Below are 20,177 nucleotides of genomic sequence, written 5' to 3'. Positions count from 1 at the left end.
GACTAGCTAGCAGACAGACAAAATGGGTGTAGGTAGTGGCCATATTGACTAGCTAACAGACAGAGACAGACAGGGTGGGTGCTGCAGGAGTAATGGTGTGGCGGTAATGATGTGGGTGCTGTATGAGTAATGGTGTGGGGGTAATGGTGTGGGTGCTGCAGGAGTAATGGTGTGGGTGCTGCAGGAGTAATGGTGTGGGTGCTGCAGGAGTAATGGTGTGGGTGCTGCAGGAGTAATGGTGTGGGTGCTGCAGGAGTAATGGTGTGGGTGCTGCAGGAGTAATGGTGTGGGTGCTGCAGGAGTAATGGTGTGGGTGCTGCAGGAGTAATGGTGTAGGTGTTGCAGGAGTAATGGTGTGGGGGTAATGGTGTGGGGGCTGTAGGAGTAATGGTGTGGCAGTAATGGTGTGGGGGCTGTAGGAGTAATGGGGTGGGTGCTGTAGGAGTAATGGGGTGGGTGCTGTAGGAGTAATGGGGTGGGTGCTGTAGGAGTAATGGGGTGGGGGTAATGGTGTGGGTGCTGTAGGAGTAATGGTGTGGGTGCTGTAGGGGTAATGGTGTGGGGGTAATGGTGTGGGTGCTGTAGGAGTAATGGGGTGGGTGCTGCAGGAGTAATGGGGTGGGTGCTGCAGGAGTAATGGGGTGGGTGCTGTAGGAGTAATGGGGTGGGTGCTGTAGGAAGTAATGGGGTGGGTGCTGTAGGAGTAATGGGGTGGGTGCTGTATGAGTAATGGGGTGGGGGTAATGGTGTGGGTGCTGTAGGAGTAATGGTGTGGGTGCTGTAGGGGTAATGGTGTGGGGGTAATGTGTGGGTGCTGTAGGAGTAATGGTGTGGGGGTAATGGTGTGGGTGCTGTAGGAGTAATGGTGTGGGTGCTGCAGGAGTAATGGTGTGGCGGTAATGGTGTGGGTGCTGTGAGGGACTTACCATGAGCCAGATGGGGTAAGGCACCTTTCTGAGGATGTTGGGGGCTTCAGAGGAGACAGAGGAGACCCCGCTGCACCAGAGTACAGAAAACAGCCAGGGCTCGTTGACCGTGTACAGAGTCACACTCACATTGCTCCTGGAGAACTCTCTGGGGGGTGCAGACAGACACATTCATACACACATATACAGAAGCACACACAGTGTGTGCATGTCCGTGTATGTGTGTGTGTTAACCCACCGGATGTCATAGAGGCTGGCCTGGCTGTAACGTAACAGTAGTCTGCTGATTCCCTGCTGGTGAAGGACCTGAGGAGGCAGCTTCTCTACTGACGTCTGCTGCAGCCCTGGAGCCACCTGTCTTACCTGCCCTCTGTCCCAGTCTGTGGTCCACATCACCTGCCAACACACACACATACAGACAAAGACACACACAGAGCGAGTGAGAGCACGACAGAGAAAGAGCGCGAGAGAGAAAGAGAGCAAAAGAAAAAGAGAGAGAAAGAGCAAAAGAGCGCAAAAGAGCGAGAGAGAGCGCAAAAGAGAGAGAGAGCGAGCGCGAAAGAGAGAGAGCGAGCGCGAAAGAGAGAGAGAGCGAGCGCGAAAGAGAGCCAGAGCGAGCGCGAAAGAGAGCGAGAGCGAGCGCGAAAGAGAGCGAGAGCGAGCGCGAAAGAGAGCGAGAGCGAGCGCGAAAGAGAGCGAGAGAGAGCGCGAAAGAGAGCGAGAGAGAGCGCGAAAGCGAAAGAGAGCGAGAGAGAGCGCGAAAGAGAGCGCGAAAGAGAGCGAGAGAGCGCGAAAGAGAGCGAGAGAGAGCGCGAAAGAGAGCGAGAGAGAGCACGACAGAGAAAGAGCGCGAGAGAGAAAGAGAGCAAAAGAAAAAGAGAGAGAAAGAGCAAAAGAGCGAGAGAGAGCGCAAAAGAGCGAGAGAGAGCGCAAAAGAGAGAGAGAGCGAGCGCGAAAGAGAGCCAGAGCGAGCGCGAAAGAGAGCGAGAGAGAGCGCGAAAGAGAGCGAGAGAGAGCGCGAAAGAGAGCGAGAGAGAGCGCGAAAGAGAGCGAGAGAGAGCGCGAAAGAGAGAAAGAGCGAGAGAGCGAGCGAGCGCGAAAGAGAGAGAGAGCGAGCGAGCGAGCGCGAAAGAGAGAGAGAGCGAGCGAGCGCGAAAGAGAGAGAGAGCGAGCGAGCGAGCGCGAAAGAGAGAGAGAGCGAGCGAGCGAGCGCGAAAGAGAGAGAGAGCGAGCGAGCGAGCGCGAAAGAGAGAGAGAGAGAGCGAGCGCGAAAGAGAGAGAGAGAGAGCGAGCGAGCGCGAAAGAGAGAGAGAGCGAGCGAGCGCGAAAGAGAGAGAGAGAGAGCGCGAAAGAGAGCGAGAGAGAGCGCGAAAGAGAGAAAGAGCGAGAGAGCGAGCGAGCGCGAAAGAGAGAGAGAGCGAGCGAGCGAGCGCGAAAGAGAGAGAGAGCGAGCGAGCGCGAAAGAGAGAGAGAGCGAGCGAGCGAGCGCGAAAGAGAGAGCGAGCGAGCGAGCGCGAAAGAGAGAGAGAGCGAGCGAGCGAGCGCGAAAGAGAGAGAGAGCGAGCGAGCGAGCGCGAAAGAGAGAGAGAGAGAGCGAGCGAGCGCGAAAGAGAGAGAGAGCGAGCGAGCGCGAAAGAGAGAGAGAGAGAGCGAGCGAGCGCGAAAGAGAGAGAGAGAGAGCGAGCGAGCGCGAAAGAGAGAGAGAGAGAGCGAGCGAGCGCGAAAGAGAGAGAGAGCGAGCGAGCGCGAAAGAGAGAGAGAGCGAGCGAGCGCGAAAGAGAGAGAGAGCGAGCGAGCGCGAAAGAGAGAGAGAGCGAGCGAGCGCGAAAGAGAGAGAGAGCGAGCGAGCGCGAAAGAGAGAGAGAGCGAGCGAGCGCGAAAGAGAGAGAGAGCGAGCGAGCGAGCGCGAAAGAGAGAGAGAGCGAGCGAGCGAGCGCGAAAGAGAGAGAGAGCGAGCGAGCGAGCGCGAAAGAGAGAGAGAGAGAGCGAGCGCGAAAGAGAGAGAGAGAGAGCGAGCGAGCGCGAAAGAGAGAGAGCGAGCGAGCGCGAAAGAGAGAGAGAGAGAGCGCGAAAGAGAGCGAGAGAGAGCGCGAAAGAGAGAAAGAGCGAGAGAGCGAGCGAGCGCGAAAGAGAGAGAGAGCGAGCGAGCGAGCGCGAAAGAGAGAGAGAGCGAGCGAGCGAGCGCGAAAGAGAGAGAGAGCGAGCGAGCGAGCGCGAAAGAGAGAGAGAGCGAGCGAGCGAGCGCGAAAGAGAGAGAGAGCGAGCGAGCGAGCGCGAAAGAGAGAGAGAGCGAGCGAGCGAGCGCGAAAGAGAGAGAGAGCGAGCGAGCGAGCGCGAAAGAGAGAGAGAGAGAGCGAGCGAGCGCGAAAGAGAGAGAGAGCGAGCGAGCGCGAAAGAGAGAGAGAGAGAGCGAGCGAGCGCGAAAGAGAGAGAGAGAGAGCGAGCGAGCGCGAAAGAGAGAGAGAGAGAGCGAGCGAGCGCGAAAGAGAGAGAGAGCGAGCGAGCGCGAAAGAGAGAGAGAGCGAGCGAGCGCGAAAGAGAGAGAGAGCGAGCGAGCGCGAAAGAGAGAGAGAGCGAGCGAGCGCGAAAGAGAGAGAGAGCGAGCGAGCGCGAAAGAGAGAGAGAGCGAGCGAGCGCGAAAGAGAGAGCGAGCGAGCGCGAAAGAGAGCGAGAGAGAGCGAGCGAGCGCGAAAGAGAGCGAGAGAGAGCGAGCGAGCGCGAAAGAGAGCGAGAGAGAGCGAGCGAGCGCGAAAGAGAGCGAGAGAGAGCGAGCGAGCGCGAAAGAGAGCGAGAGAGAGCGAGCGAGCGCGAAAGAGAGCGAGAGAGAGCGAGCGAGCGCGAAAGAGAGCGAGAGAGAGCGAGCGAGCGCGAAAGAGAGCGAGAGAGAGCGAGAGAGAGCGAGCGAGCGCAAAAGAGAGCGAGAGAGAGCGAGCGAGCGCGAAAGAGAGCGAGAGAGAGCGAGAGAGAGCGAGCGAGCGCGAAAGAGAGCGAGAGAGAGCGAGCGAGCGCGAAAGAGAGCGAGAGAGAGCGAGCGAGCGCGAAAGAGAGCGAGAGAGAGCGAGCGAGAGCGAGAGAGAGCGAAAGATCGCCCGAGAGAGCGAAAGATCGCCCGAGAGAGCGAAAGATCGCCCGAGAGAGCGAAAGATCGCCCGAGAGCGAAAGATCGCCCGAGAGCGAAAGATCGCCCGAGAGCGAAAGAGCGCCCGAGAGCGAAAGAGCGCCCGAGAGCGAAAGAGCGCCCGAGAGCGAAAGAGCGAGAGCGAGAGCGAGCGCGAAAGAGCGAGAGAGAGCGCGAAAGAGCGAGAGAGAGCGCGAAAGAGCGAGAGAGAGCGCGAAAGAGCGAGAGCGAGCGCGAAAGAGCGAGAGCGAGAGCGAGCGCAAAAGAGAGAGAGCGAGAGCGAGCGCGAAAGAGAGAGAGCGAGAGCGAGCGCGAAAGAGAGAGAGCGAGAGCGAGCGCGAAAGAGAGAGAGCGAGAGCGAGCGCGAAAGAGAGAGAGCGAGAGCGAGCGCGAAAGAGAGAGAGCGAGAGCGAGCGCGAAAGAGAGAGAGCGAGAGCGAGCGCGAAAGAGAGAGAGCGAGAGCGAGCGCGAAAGAGAGAGAGAGAGAGCGAGCGCGAAAGAGAGAGAGAGAGAGCGAGCGCGAAAGAGAGAGAGAGAGAGCGAGCGCGAAAGAGAGAGAGAGAGAGCGAGTGCGAAAGAGAGAGAGAGAGAGCGAGCGCGAAAGAGAGAGCGAGCGCGAAAGAGCGAGAGCGAGAGCGAGCGCGAAAGAGCGAGAGCGAGAGCGAGCGCGAAAGAGCGAGAGCGAGCGCGAAAGAGAGAGAGCGCGAAAGAGAGAGAGCGAGAGCGAGCGCGAAAGAGAGAGAGCGAGAGCGAGCGCGAAAGAGAGAGAGCGAGAGCGAGCGCGAAAGAGCGAGAGCGAAAGAGCGAGAGCGAGCGCGAAAGAGCGAGAGCGAAAGAGCGAGAGCGAGCGCGAAAGAGAGAGAGCGAGAGCGAGCGCGAAAGAGAGAGAGCGAGAGCGAGCGCGAAAGAGAGAGAGCGAGAGCGAGCGCGAAAGAGAGAGAGCGAGAGCGAGCGCGAAAGAGAGAGAGCGAGAGCGAGCGCGAAAGAGAGAGAGCGAGAGCGAGCGCGAAAGAGAGAGAGCGAGAGCGAGCGCGAAAGAGAGAGAGCGAGAGCGAGCGCGAAAGAGAGAGAGCGAGAGCGAGCGCGAAAGAGAGAGAGCGAGAGCGAGCGCGAAAGAGAGAGAGCGAGAGCGAGCGCGAAAGAGAGAGAGCGAGAGCGAGCGCGAAAGAGAGAGAGCGAGAGCGAGCGCGAAAGAGAGAGAGCGAGAGCGAGCGCGAAAGAGAGAGAGCGAGCGCGAAAGAGAGAGAGAGCGAGCGAGCGCGAAAGAGAGAGAGAGAGAGCGAGCGCGAAAGAGAGAGAGAGAGAGAGCGAGCGCGAAAGAGAGAGCGAGCGCGAAAGAGAGAGCGAGCGCGAAAGAGAGAGCGAGCGCGAAAGAGAGAGCGAGCGCGAAAGAGAGAGCGAGCGCGAAAGAGAGAGCGAGCGCGAAAGAGAGAGCGAGCGCGAAAGAGAGAGCGAGCGCGAAAGAGAGCGAGAGCGAAAGAGAGAGCGAGAGCGAAAGAGAGAGCGAGAGCGAAAGAGAGCGAGAGCGAGAGAGAGAGCGAAAGAGAGCGAAAGAGAGCGAAATAGAGCGAGAGAGAGCGAGAGAGCCCGAGAGAGCGCAAGAGAGAGCGAGAGAGCGCGAGAGAGAGCGAGAGAGAGCGAGAGAGAGCGAGAGAGAGCGAGAGAGAGCGAGAGAGAGCGAGAGAGAGCGCCCGAGAGCGAAAGAGCGCCCGAGAGCGAAAGAGCGCCCGAGAGCGAAAGAGCGCCCGAGAGCGAAAGAGCGCCCGAGAGCGAAAGAGCGCCCGAGAGCGAAAGAGCGAGAGCGAGCGCGAAAGAGAGAGAGAGAGAGCGAGCGCGAAAGAGAGAGAGAGCGAGCGCGAAAGAGAGAGAGAGAGAGCGCGAAAGAGAGAGAGAGAGAGCGAGCGCGAAAGAGAGAGAGAGAGAGCGAGCGCGAAAGAGAGAGAAAGAGCGAGCGCGAAAGAGAGAGAGAGAGAGCGAGCGCGAAAGAGAGAGCGAGCGCGAAAGAGAGAGCGAGCGCGAAAGAGAGAGCGAGCGCGAAAGAGAGAGCGAGCGCGAAAGAGAGAGCGAGCGCGAAAGAGAGAGCGAGCGCGAAAGAGAGAGCGAGCGCGAAAGAGAGAGCGAGCGCGAAAGAGAGAGCGAGCGCGAAAGAGAGAGCGAGAGCGAAAGAGAGAGCGAGAGCGAAAGAGAGCGAGAGCGAAAGAGAGCGAGAGCGAAAGAGAGCGAAAGAGAGCGAAATAGAGCGAGAGAGAGCGAGAGAGCCCGAGAGAGCCCGAGAGAGCCCGAGAGAGCGCGAGAGAGCGCGAGAGAGCGCGAGAGAGAGCGAGAGAGAGCGAGAGAGAGCGAGAGAGAGCGAGAGAGAGCGAGAGAGAGCGCCCGAGAGCGAAAGAGCGCCCGAGAGCGAAAGAGCGCTCGAGAGCGAAAGAGCGCCCGAGAGCGAAAGAGCGCCCGAGAGCGAAAGAGCGCCCGAGAGCGAAAGAGCGCCCGAGAGCGAAAGAGCGCCCGAGAGCGAAAGAGCGCCCGAGAGGGAAAGAGCGCCCGAGAGCGCCCGAGAGCGAAAGAGCGCCCGAGAGGGAAAGAGCGCCCGAGAGCGCCCGAGAGCGAAAGAGCGCCCGAGAGCGCCCGAGAGCGAAAGAGCGCCCGAGAGCGCCCGAGAGCGAAAGAGCGCCCGAGAGCGCCCGAGAGCGAAAGCGCGCCCGAGAGCGAAAGAGCGCCCGAGAGCGCCCGAGAGGGAAAGAGCGCCCGAGAGGGAAAGAGCGCCCGAGAGGGAAAGAGCGCCCGAGAGGGAAAGAGCGCCCGAGAGGGAAAGAGCGCCCGAGAGCGCCCGAGAGCGAAAGAGCGCCCGAGAGGGAAAGAGCGCCCGAGAGCGCCCGAGAGCGAAAGAGCGCCCGAGAGCGCCCGAGAGCGAAAGAGCGCCCGAGAGCGCCCGAGAGCGAAAGAGCGCCCGAGAGCCCGAGAGCGAAAGAGCGCCCGAGAGCGCCCGAGAGCGAAAGAGCGCCCGAAAGGGAAAGAGCGCCCGAGAGCGCCCGAGAGCGAAAGAGCGCCCGAGAGCGCCCGAGAGCGAAAGAGCGCCCGAGAGCGCCCGAGAGCGAAAGAGCGCCCGAGAGCGCCCGAGAGCGAAAGAGCGCCCGAGAGCGAAAGAGCGCCCGAGAGCGAAAGAGCGCCCGAGAGCGAAAGAGCGCTCTTTCACAAAAGTGGAGACAAATTTGACCCCAATAACTACCGTGGGATATGAGTCAACAGCAACCTTGGGAAAATCCTCTGCATTATCATTAACAGCAGACTCGTACATTTCCTCAATGAAAACAATATACTGAGCAAATGTCAAATTGGCTTTTTACCAAATTACCGTACAACAGACCATGTATTCACCCTGCACACCCTAATTGACAACCAAACAAACCAAAACAAAGGCAAAGTCTTCTCATGCTTTGTTGATTTCAAAAAAGCCTTAATTTGGCATGAGGGTCTGCTATACAAATTGATGGAAAGTGGTGTTGGGTGTAAAACATACCACATTATAAAATCCATGTACACAAACAAGTGTGCGGTTAAAATTGGCAAAAAATACACACATTTCTTCCCACAGGGCCGTGGAGTGAGACAGGGATGCAGCTTAAGCCCCACCCTCTTCAACATATATATCAACGAATTGGCGCGGGCACTAGAAAAGTCTGCAGCACCCGGCCTCACCCTACTAGAATCTGAAGTCAAATGTCTACTGTTTGCTGATGATCTGGTGCTTCTGCCACCAACCAAGGAGGGCCTACAGCAGCACCTAGATATTCTGCAGATTCTGCCAGACCTGGGCCCTGACAGTAAATCTCAGTAAGCCCAAAATAATGGTGTTCCAAAAAAGGTCCAGTCGCCAGGACCACAAATACAAATTCCATCTAGACACCATCGCCCTAGAGCACACACAAAACTATACATACCTTGGCCTAAACATCAGCGCCACAGGTAACTTCCACAAAGCTGTGAACGATCTGAGACAAGGCAAGAAGGGCATTTTATGCCATCAAAAGGAACATAAAATTCAACATACCAATTAGGATCTGGCTAAAAATACTTGAATCAGTCATAGAGCCCATTGCCCTTTATGGTTGTGAGTAGAGGTCAACCGATTATGATTTTTCACCGCCGATACCGATTATTGGAGGACCAAAAAAGCCGATACCGATTAAAATCGGCCGATTTTTAAAATGTATTTGTAATAATGACAATTACAACAATACTTAATGAACACTTATTTTAACTTAATATGTCAATAAAATCAATTTAGCCTCAAATAAATAATGAAACATGTTCAATTTGGTTTAAATAATGCAAAAACAAAGTGTTGGAGAAGAAAGTAAAAGTGCAATATGTGCAATGTAAGAAAGCTAACGTTTAAGTTCCTTGCTCAGAACATGAGAACATATGAAAGCTGGTGGTTCCTTTTAACATGAGTCTTCAATATTCCCAGGTAAGAAGTTTTAGGAATTATAGGACTATTTCTCTCTATACCATTTGTATTTCATTAACCTTTGACTATTGGATGTTCTTATAGGCACTTTAATATTGCCAGTGTAACAGTTTAGCTTCCATCCCTCTCCTCGCTCCTACCTGGGCTCGAACCAGGAACACAACGACAACAGCCACCCTCGAAGCAGCGTTACCCCTGCAGAGCAAGAGGAATAACTACTCCAAGTCTCAGAGCGAGTGACGTTTGAAACGCTATTAGCGCACACTCCGCTAACTAGCTAGCCATTTCACATCGGTTACACCAGCCTAATCTCGGGAGTTGATAGGCTTGAAGCACAGTGAAGAGCTTCTGGCAAAACGCAGGAAAGTGCTGTTTGAATGAATGCTTACGAGCCTACTGCTGCCTACCACCGCTCAGTCAGACTGCTCTATCAAATCATAGACTTAGTTATAATAACACACAGAAATACGAGCCTTAGGTCATTAATATGGTCGAATCCGGAAACTATCATCTCAAAAACAAGACGTTTATTCTTTCAGTGAAATACGGAACCGTTCCATATTTTATCTAACGGGTGACATCCATATGTCTAAATATTCCTGTTACATTGCACAACCTTCAATGTTATGTCATAATTACGTAAAATTCTGGCAAATTAGTTTGCAATGAGCCAGGCGGCCCAAACTGTTGCATATACCCTGACTCTGCGTGCAATGAGCGCAAGAGAAGTGACACAATTTCACCTGGTTAATATTGCCTGCTAACCTGGATTTCTTTTAGCTAAATATGCAGGTTTAAAAATATATACTTCTGTGTATTGATTTTAAGAAAGGCATTGATGTTTGTGGTTAGGTACACATTGGAGTAACGATACGCACCGCATCGATTATATGCAACGCAGGACACGCTATATAAACTAGTAATATCATCAACCATGTGTAGTTAACTAGTGATTATGATTGATTGTTTTTTATAAGATAAGTTTAATGCTAGCTAACAACTTACCTTGGCTTCTACTGCATTTGCGTAACAGGCAGGCTCCTCGTGGAGTGGAATATAATCGGGTGGTTAGAGAGTTAACTGTAAGGTTGCAAGATTGAATCCCCCGAGCTGACAAGGTAAAAATCGGTCGTTCTGACCCTGAACGAGGCAGTTAACCCACCGTTCCTAGGCCGTCATTGAAAATAAGAATGTGTTCTTAACTGACTTGCCTAGTTAAATAAAGATTAAACAAAGGTGTAAAAAATCAAATTAAAATAAACAAAATCGGCCAAATCGGTGTCCAAAAATACAGATTTCCGATTGTTATGAAAACTTGAAATCGGCCCTAATTAAAATCGGCCATTCCGATTAATCGGTCGACCTCTAGTTGTGAGGTCTGGGGTCCGCTCACCAACCAAGATTTCACAAAATGGGACAAACACCAAATTGAGATTTTGCAAAAATATCCTCCATGTACAACGTAGAACACCAAATAATGCATGCAGAGCAGAATTAGGCCGATACCCACTAATTATCAAAATCCAGAAAAGAGCCGTTAAAATTCTACAACCACCTAAAAGGAAGCGATTCCCAAACCTTCCATAACAAAGCCGTCACCTACAGAGAGATGAACCTGGAGAAGAGTCCCCTAAGCATGCTGGTCCTGGGGCTCTGTTCACAAACACAAACACACCCCACAGAGCCCCAGGGCAGCAGCACAATTAGACCTAAGCAAATCATGAGAAAACAAAAAGATAGTTACTTGACACATTGGAAAGAATTAACAAAAAAACAGAGCAAACTAGAATGCTATTTGGCCCTAAACAGAGAATACACAGAATACCTGACCACTGTGACTGACCCAAACCTAAGGAAAGCTTTGACTATGTACAGACTCCGTGAGCATAGCATTGCTATTGAGAAAGGCCGCCGTAGGCAGACATGGCTCTCAAGAGAAGACAGGCTTATGTGCACACTGCCCACAAAATGAGGTGGAAACTGAGCTGCACTTCCTAACCTCCTGCCCAATGTATGACCATATTAGAGACACATATTTCCCTCAGATTACACAGATCCACAAAGACTTCGAAAACAAACCCAATTTTGATAAACTCCCTTATCTACTGGGTGAAATATTCACAGTGTGCCATCACAGCAGCAAGATTTGTGACCTGTTGCCACAAGAAAAGGGCAACCAGAAGAACAAACACCATTGTAAATACAACCCATATTTATGCTTATTTATTTTCCATTGTGTACTTTAACCATTTGTACATTGTTACAACACTGTATATAGACATTTAACATTTGTAATGTCTTTACTGTTTTGAAACTTCTGTATGTGTAATGTTTACTGTTCATTTTTATTGTTTATTTCACTTTTGTATATTATCTACCTCACTTGCTTTGGCAATGTTAACACGTTTCCCATGCCAATAAAGCCCCTTGAATTGAATTGAGAGGCAGAGAGAGCGACCGACAGAGCGGCAGAGAGAGCGACCGACAGAGCGGCAGAGAGAGCGACCGACAGAGCGGCAGAGAGAGCGACCGACAGAGCGGCAGAGAGAGCGACCGACAGAGGGGCAGAGAGAGCGACCGACAGAGGGGCAGAGAGAGCGACCGACAGAGGGGCAGAGAGAGCGACCGACAGAGGGGCAGAGAGAGCGACCGACAGAGGGGCAGAGAGAACGACCGACAGAGGGGCAGAGAGAGCGACCGACAGAGGGGCAGAGAGAGCGACCGACAGAGGGGCAGAGAGAGCGACCGACAGAGGGGCAGAGAGAGCGACCGACAGAGGAGCAGAGAGAGCGACCGACAGAGCGAGCGCGACCGAGAGAGAGTGTTCCGGAGTTCCAAATTGAGCAGCAATTTACATGGTTTTTAGAGTGAAGTACATTGGAAAAAAGCAAAAGAAAACTGCAAGACTGAATTGGAGACAAAACAAGCAACAAACAAAGATATGCTTTTGAAAAAGTAACTAATTTTCATTAAATTCTACAGTTATCTTAGCTAGCTGAATTGTTTACCAGTTGCTAAGCAGTTGCTAGGGACTCTCCTGGAAGAAGCTAGCTAGTTAACAAAGAATATCTAGTTAACAAAAGAAAAGAAAGACAAAATAAGGACAGAAGAAAAATAACATCAAAGTGAAACAGTCCTCTAAAGACACAAGAGACAATAATACAAGAAACCACACTTCTATTGCAACATTGTTGCTATAGAAATTGCTTACCCACCAGACATCCAAACAGAAAAAGAAAGCTAAGAAAAGTTTAAAAGGTTTGTTGATGGGACAGAACCATGAATGCCTGTTTGCAGATCTTACCAGTTGCTAAACAAGAGCAAATTTAATTTTTAATACCAAACAAGGGCACATATGGAAAAGGGTTATTTGCAACAATTTCCCTTTCTCAAAAAAAAGAAAGGCATCAGCCAAGGATGTCAGATCAGCATTTTTGAAGAAGCTGACCAGAGCAACACGTATCAAACAGTAAACTTATATAATAATGGAACTGTATTGATACAAGGCAATGATTCAAGCCTCCAGGCTTTTGAGAATAGGTTTGCTACCCTAAAAGCAGAAGCTGAAATCATCTCAGAAACTGAGGAAAAAGTCAAGGATGGAAATGGAGAAAAGCAGGCCAAAACGGTCTCTGTGACCCAGCAAGAAGCCCTCAGTGTCCCTCTACCTACCTCACCTGCAGCAGACAGAGCCAAGGACATGCCTACAGAACGCCTACAACACAACGTTTCCACAACACCCTCTCTCTAGTCGAAGCAGAGGTCATAGAACTCAGAGAGAAGAAGTTTCAAGAGGAGGACACTGTCCAGAAACTAAAAGAAGAGATGAAACAGTTCAGGGAGGAGAGCAGAGCATCTATTGCTAAATTAGAAAGCAGAATGGACAAACTGAGTCAGACAAATGATGACCTCAGAGACCATCTGAGCACAACAAGAAAGAAGCTAGAACAGAGAGGTACATTGACACCCAATTTTTGCATCTGAGCTCCTACAGTGTGCGGCTCTCCTTTATTTTTAAGTTTTCTACTCCACTAGCCACCACCTCGCCTAAATAGGTGTGCGTTTCTTTTTATTCTACATTGACACCCTCAACCAGCAGCGAGTCATTATGTCCTCTGCATCTAGAGAACATGTCCACCAGCTTGGCATAACACAAGCAGAGCCTGAGACCAGCATGGCCTCCACCACACAGCCTGATGACACTGCACCAGCCAGTCTACCAGTCTGTTCCAGCCCAGATCAGCCAACCAGCGTCCCAGTCTGCTCTAGCCCAGATCAGCCAACCAGCGTCCCAGTCTGCTCTAGCCCATGTCAGCCTACCTGCTTCCCAGTCTGAGCCTGACTACACTGGTGCGGGAGGTAACCACCACATATTTGGACACCCCTCCTTGTGCAGTAGCCCTATTATAAATAATAGAAACAGTCCTGACCAAATACTGAACAAAAAGGGGAAGGAGTTAGTGCATCTCTGTCGAGCCTTAGGCCTGTACATGCTTAATGGTAGAATCAGAGGGGACTCTTTAGGTCAGTTTACAATACTGCTCAGCTCTTGGGACAAGTGTAGTCGATTATGCCATCACTGACATTGACCCCTCCTCCATTAGTGCATTCACTGTCAGACCACAGACACCATTGTCAGATCAGTCAGATCAATGTGTTTCTGAAGAAATTAACCAGCAATATTCATTAAAAAAAACAGCCCAATAAACTCTACAACATAAACCAATCGTACAGATGGGCTAAAAACAGTGCAGAGAGATTCATTGAAACATTGAACTCAAATGAAATGATGAACTCTATACAGTTTTTCAATAACTCACAATACCAAAACAATAAAGATGGTGTCACTTCGGCTACTCAAAACATCAACTGCATATTCCAAAAAGCAGCATCGAAAGCAAATTTGAGAAAACCAAAGAAATGCAACATCAGAAACAACACACAAAATGTTTCTGAAAAATGATTTGATAATGAAAAACAATTAGAAAACACCGAAGACAAATGTCAAATGAAAACATAAGCAACAAAGCAACCCAGAGCTACGATATGAATACTTTGAAACTCTGAAACAGTATAAACAAACACTGAAACGCAAAAAATTGAATTATACCAACAAGACACTTGATGAAATTGAAAACGCAAATGACCAATAAGTTCTGGGACATGTAGAACAATTTAAGCACAACAAAGCCACAAGAATTAGCCATACAACATGTAGGAATTTGGAAAACTTATTTTGATAATCTATACAAAAACATTCCACAAAAATACTTAAAACACAACCAATTAGAAATTAAAGAAAAATTGAACATCCTTGAATCAGTCATTAAAAACAACCAAAATCCATTAGATTACCCAATAACCCAACAGGAACTAAATGAAAAGCTCAAATCCATTAAATCAAAGAAGGCTTGTGGTCTAGACAACATCAGAAATGAAATGCTGAAAAACAGCAAACCTGAGTTGCAAAATACTGTGCTTAAATTGTTCAACATGGTCTTAACTTCTGGCTGCTTCCCTGATGTCTGGAACCAGGGGCTCATCTCCCCTATCCACAAAAGTGGAGACAAATCAGACCCCAATAATTACAGGGGAATTTGCGTAAACAGTAACTTGGGAAAGGTTTTTTCTTTAAGAAAAAAAATGTAATAAGTAAATGTCAAATTGGCTTTCTCCCTAACCATTGCACTACTGACCATATATACACACACCTTACACACACTAATTAATAAACACATCCACCAAAAAAAAGAGGGCAAAATCTTTGCTTGCTTTATTGACTTTAAAAAAGCATCTGATTCTATTTGGCACGAAAGGCTATTCTACAAAACTCTCCAAAGTGGGCTTGGTGGTAAGGTGTATGACTTAATACAATGTATGTACACAGAAAACAAGTGTGCAATAAAAATAAAACCAAAGAACAGAATTATTTTCACAACGTCGAGGTGTGAGACAAGGCTGCAGTTTGAGTCCAAATCTTTTCAACATTTATATCAATGAATTAGCAGACATGTTGGACCATTCTCCAGCCCCAGGACTCACACTATTTGACACAGAGGTGAAATATCTGCTATATGCTGATGACTTGGTACTTCTATCACCAACCAAAGAAGGTCTTCAACAGAACATTAATATTCTAGAGCAATATTGCCATAATTGGGCCCTGGCAGTAAATTTCCAAAAAACGAAAATCATTATTTCCCCCCCAAAAAACAGATGTCAGAAACACAAATATAAATTCACCCTGAACAACACCATCATTGAACACACTATACACATTGTATGCAATAAAAATGAAATGATTCAAAATCAACATCCCAATTATAATTTGGACCAAAATATTTGACAGTGTAATCCTACCAATAGCTCTTTATGGAAGTGAGGTTTGGGGGCCACTCAATAAACTGGACTTTAAAATGTGGGACAAACATCCAATTGAAGCCCTACAGGCAGAATTCTGTCGGAAAATCCTCCAAGTCCAGAGAAATACACCAACTAATGCATGTAGGGCAGAATTGGGCCGCTTTCCAGTAATAATGAAAATACAAAAAAGATCATTAAAAAGGTTGGCTACATCTAAATTCAAGTCCAAATTCAAATCTGCAATTTAAAGCACTTCAAACCCAAGAGCTGAGCCCAGAAACAAGCCCTCAGTCAGCTGGTGTTGGACCTAACCAACCGAGCTGACACCAACACTGCTTTAAAATAAAGAATTCCAATAAACAAAATCATGAACCAATCAAAGGACTCATATTTACAAAATTGGAAAAATTAAACAAAATCCCAAAGCCGACTAAATTGCTATCTGAACCTAAACGGAGAATATGAATTGGCTGATTATCTCTACTCTGTCAGAGATACGAAGCAGAGACAGATCCTTACCAAGTACAGGCTGAGTGACCACCGATTGGCAATAGAAACCGGCAGACATAAAAAGACATGGCTACCCAAAGACGAGCGTGTATGTGGTCACTGCACGACAGGGGAAGTAGAGACAGATGCACTTTCTCCTTTACTGTGATAAATATTCCTCACAGAGATTCATTATTCACAGAAATGACTACATTTATTCCAAATTTTAACTTATTAAACCCAGAGGAAAAACTAAAAATACTCATGGGCGAAGGAGCAATGGCTCCTCTTGCAGCCAAATATGTATTTGCCTGCCATAGCCTGAGGGACACTGAATAATAACATCTGCATAGTAAGCAGTAACTTACTTATTATTACTATTATTGTTATTACTATTATTATTGTTGTTTATCATTCCAAATAGTAGTGGTATGGGTAGTAATGGTAATGATAGCAGTTTAGTGATGGTGGTGGTAGTTGTAATGATGATGATGGTAGTTGTAGTACTGATGTAATGGTGAAGATGACCGTTATTTAGTTTAGTTTATTAATTCGACCATTTAAAAAAACAAGCACACATAAAACTTAAAAAGCCATACATGCACATTATTAAAATCATCGAGGATAACACACAATAAAGTCTGGGACTTAATTCCATTGTGGTCCTCTTGAGACAAGATGGCTAGACAAAATCAAACACAGGATGGCAGTGAAATAATAAAACAAAAACATAAAAGAAGAACATCTATCTCATCATTCCAGTTACATCATAGGGGTTATTCGTATGGGCACAGAGGACATCAAACATATTTTTACTTTATTTTTTAAAGCTGTCCAGAGAGGACGTTGTTTTTATAGGCAGAGGCAAATCATTCCATTCTGAGGCTCCAGTATACAAGGAAGTACCTTTCCCAGCATTACTCCTGAACCTGTATAAGCACACATCAAGAACACCTGATCTGGTGCTGTGATTGTGTGCATCCCTAACAAAAGGAAAGTAATCACTTAAATATCTGGGCGCAGGACCATAAATACTCCTGTAAACCAAACCGAGTCTAATCTGCGGAACCCTAGCCTCAACAGGCAGCCAGTTTAGTTCCTGAAAGCAGCTCCTGCCTATGTGAGTACGTGGACTCACCTTCAAAAACGACCCTGATCAACTTATTCTGAGCTATCTGGAGCTTCCCCTTCATAAGTTTAGATAAGCCCCCAAACCAGGAACTACTAGCATAGTCAAAATGGCATTGAATGAGGGCAGTAGCTAGCACTTTCATGGAGTCCTTATCAAGCAGCTTGGACTTTCTAACCAAAAACTTAATCCTGGCATTAACCTTCCCTAGCACCTTATTGGCCATGCTCACACCTCCCAAGCTACCATCAAGGATACATCCCAAGTAGCTAACAGAGGTTTTAGTAGTCAGCACCTCACCCCCTAACTCCACTCTGATTTCAGACAACCTACACAATTTAGGTCTGGATCCAAAAATAATTGCTTTAGTTTTCCCTAAGTGCAGAGATAGCTTATTATCTCCAAGCCATTTGCTAATGTTAGTAAGCTCTGTGCTAAGTATGCTCTCCAACATAGTTTTACTTTTGTGAGACACCAGAAGTGTAGAGTCATCCGCATAAAGAAAAAGACAGCAAGAACAAGCATCTTTCATATCATTAATATACAATAAAAACAGCAGAGGCCCAAGCACACTCCCCTGCGGGACGCCACAACTCATTGGTTTTGCCTGAGACAGTGAACCATTAACCTTTACTACTTGTTCCCTTCCTGATAAATAGGACTTTACCCAGCCTAGAGGGATACTGCTTAACCCCAGTGCCTCCAGTTTGGAGATTAGGAGACATTGGTTAATTGTATCAAAGGCCTTCTGTAGGTCAAGCAGTACCATTCCACACAGATTTCCCTCATCAATCTCTTTCCTGATGAAGTCAGTCAAGTAAAGTAGAAATGAATCAGGAGTATGTTTTTCTAAAACCTGACTGAAAATCATACATTAGACCCTGTTTGTTAACATATTCATACATTTGCTCATGCTCTGTGCTTCATTTCTGTGACGTTTATATAGGACAAAATCATGCTGCTCTTGAGAGTTCTTACATTTCTTAAAGGCCTTATTCCTTGCATGGATAGATTCTAGAATCTCATGATTAAACCAAGGGCTAGATCTCTGCTTTACCCTGACCCGTCTAATGGGAGCCATCACATTCACCACATCAAGGAATCTACATTTAAAGGCTTCCTAGGCACTGTCTACCCCTACACTATCTAGCACAGGTGACCAGTCAATTTTACCCACTTCCTCCCTAAACTTTTCTACATAGTATTTTTTGAGTCCTCTGATTCTAACGGTTTTGTGACTCTTAAATATATCTTTAAAAATCCTCCTTGTGCAAAATGTAATAAAATGATCACTGATGCCATAGACTATTACTCCACTCTGCGATATTTTAGATTTATCAGACACCAATGTTAAGTCAATTGTACTTTGCACTGTTTCACATATCCTGGTGGGATCTTTTATAATTTGGGTCAGAGCAAGTGATCTACAACAGTGCATAAATACATTGTGGGTTGGGCTATTCTTTTTGCAGACATCAGTATTGAAATCCCCTAACAAAATGATTTCCGTCAACAGCAAATCATTACAGTTTGACAACACAATTTCAAGACCCTCATAGAATGCATTCTGCTTGGGCGGCCTATAACACACCCCCAACAAAATCGTCTTGGTTTTGGGAAGGCAGATATCCAGCCAGACAATCTCCAGATCAGAGTTTAAATCTGATCTGACATTAAAAGCAATGTCTGATCTTACAAACGCACATATTCCCCCACCGTTCCGATCCTTCCTGACAACAGAGTAATTACCTATCTCAATGTCTGAGTCACAAACAGATGAATCCAACCATGTCTCAGTAAAACATAAGACACCCACCTCTGATTTGCAAACCAACAGGCGTATCTCATCGATCTTCGGTAGTAGGCTTCGGACGTTTAAGTGCACAAAATGTAAGCCCTTCTTCCCAAAGGCCTCATTGAATTCCCGATCCACTTGTAACTCGCCTCCCACTGCGCTGCCATCTTCCCACTGCCCTGCCTCCGGTGGCCTCTCTGTCGCCATGGAGCACCTCTCCCCAGGTGCCACGCCATCATTCTCACCACCATGTCCCCCGTCATTCGCCTCTGGTTGCCTGTGGACCCCCCCTCCTCCGGTGCAACATCCACCCAGTCCTCTGGTCCCACTCCTCCTTCAGTGCTCACACACCCCGTGGGTACAGCACACCGACAGCAACGGTAAGCTTCATTTACCCCATGTCCAAAGCTAGAGTTGCTGCATTTTAAATTAATCCACTGTGCGCATTCCAAACATTCCAAAGCGTTACTGTTACTCTTTATCCACCGTTCACAAGAGGAACATGGGTGCATAGGCCGTTTGATGGGGTTCGTGATAAAGTGAGGTTATAAGTTAGTTATAGTTTCATAGTTATAGTTTCATTTTCTATATTTATAATTATTACATTTCTACTATTGACTGTTACCATTTTATTGTTATTATTTTTGTATTTAATTTTGTATTATTACTTACTACCATTTCATATTTATTATTTGTTATTTAAATTATTATAATTTTAATACAATGTATATTGTATACATTGTTGCTTTGGCAATATTGACAATGTTTTTCATGCCAATAAAGCAGCTTGAATTTGAGAGAGAGCGGCCGGCCGACCGGCCGACACAGAGAGAGAGCGACCCAGACAGAGCTCATATTAGTTATGTGACATGGATGTAGATGTGACATCAGATGATAGAGTAATGATTGTGACATTGATTGATGAGGCAATCTTCAGGTCAACCTCAAGCTGACAGTTCCATCTCTACTATGAGTTGTGTTTTCCTCCTCTTGATTTCCATAGGGGACCGTGTCTGAGCCCTAACAAGGTTCTGTCCACTATCTAATAATAATAATAATAAATGCCATTTAGCTGTCGCTTTTATTCAAAGCGACTTACAATCATGTGTGAATCCATTTTAAGTATGGGTGGTCCCGGGAATCAAACCCACTACCCTGGCATTACAAGCGCCATTGCTCTACCAAAGTACCACTATCTCAGTCGTGTACACTAGTGTTATCTTCCTCTACTACAACCCCCCAGGGGAACAGTGTGTGATGCCGGTCTCACCAGGTGCTGTGGAATCCCAGACAGGAGTATGACCTCCAGGGTATCGTTGATCCAGCTGTGGTAGCAGGGGTGTCCGTGCGGGGGTCGGCGCAGGTCGAACACAACTGTGTGGTTATGGATGGTGGCTAGCCTCAGCAGCTGCTGCAGACTACACACACTCTGGTTCCCCACCAGCATCACCTCCCTCTGAGCCATGGACTGGACCGTCCAGAATGGGTCATCCTAGAGGACAATGCACACAGGTACTCAGTCAAGCTAATCAATTTAGTGTATTTCTAGGTTTACATGGCAATCGTAATAATACATCACTTTCTGATGAGATCAGGGTTTGGGTCAATTTTATTTTAACTCAAACCAGGGAAGTAATCTTGATTAATAACTTTACATCACCAACAAACTAACATGATCCAAGCACACCAAGACAGTCATGAAGAGGGCATGACAAAACCTATTCCCCCTTAGGAGACTGAAAAGATTTGGCATGGGTCCTCAGATCTCCACTTCATTAATGAGATTTCCTATCAACCGAGTGGCAATGAAATGGACCCAAAGCATAGAGGAGAAATATAGGCCTAGTGAAAGAAAGGGTGGCGCGAATGTAGCACTCCTCCCTGGCGGGGGGGCG

The 20,177-nt window shown here is 48.0% G+C and overlaps 1 protein-coding gene across 4 annotated transcripts in view; it reads right to left on the bottom strand.

Annotated features, from left to right (window-relative positions):
- LOC129822326 (glycerophosphodiester phosphodiesterase domain-containing protein 5-like) overlaps nucleotides 1–20,177 on the bottom strand; it is a 108,937-nt gene that overhangs the window by 7,301 nt on the left and 81,459 nt on the right. For all 4 annotated transcript variants that reach the window (XR_008754473.1, XM_055880526.1, XM_055880527.1 and 1 more), the window contains 3 exons: nucleotides 19,553–19,774; nucleotides 1,165–1,322; nucleotides 927–1,074 (listed from right to left, as the gene is read on the bottom strand). Coding sequence is in view for 3 of the 4 variants with exons in the window: in XM_055880526.1 (XP_055736501.1) it covers nucleotides 927–1,074; nucleotides 1,165–1,322; nucleotides 19,553–19,774 (528 nt within the window). In the remaining variant the exon portion in view is untranslated. The remainder of the gene's footprint in view (nucleotides 1–926; nucleotides 1,075–1,164; nucleotides 1,323–19,552; nucleotides 19,775–20,177) is intronic.

Source organism: Salvelinus fontinalis, chromosome 24, assembly GCF_029448725.1.
Source record: "Salvelinus fontinalis isolate EN_2023a chromosome 24, ASM2944872v1, whole genome shotgun sequence".
NCBI lineage: Eukaryota > Metazoa > Chordata > Actinopteri > Salmoniformes > Salmonidae > Salvelinus > Salvelinus fontinalis.
This window is presented reverse-complemented; position numbering and strand designations above follow the sequence as displayed.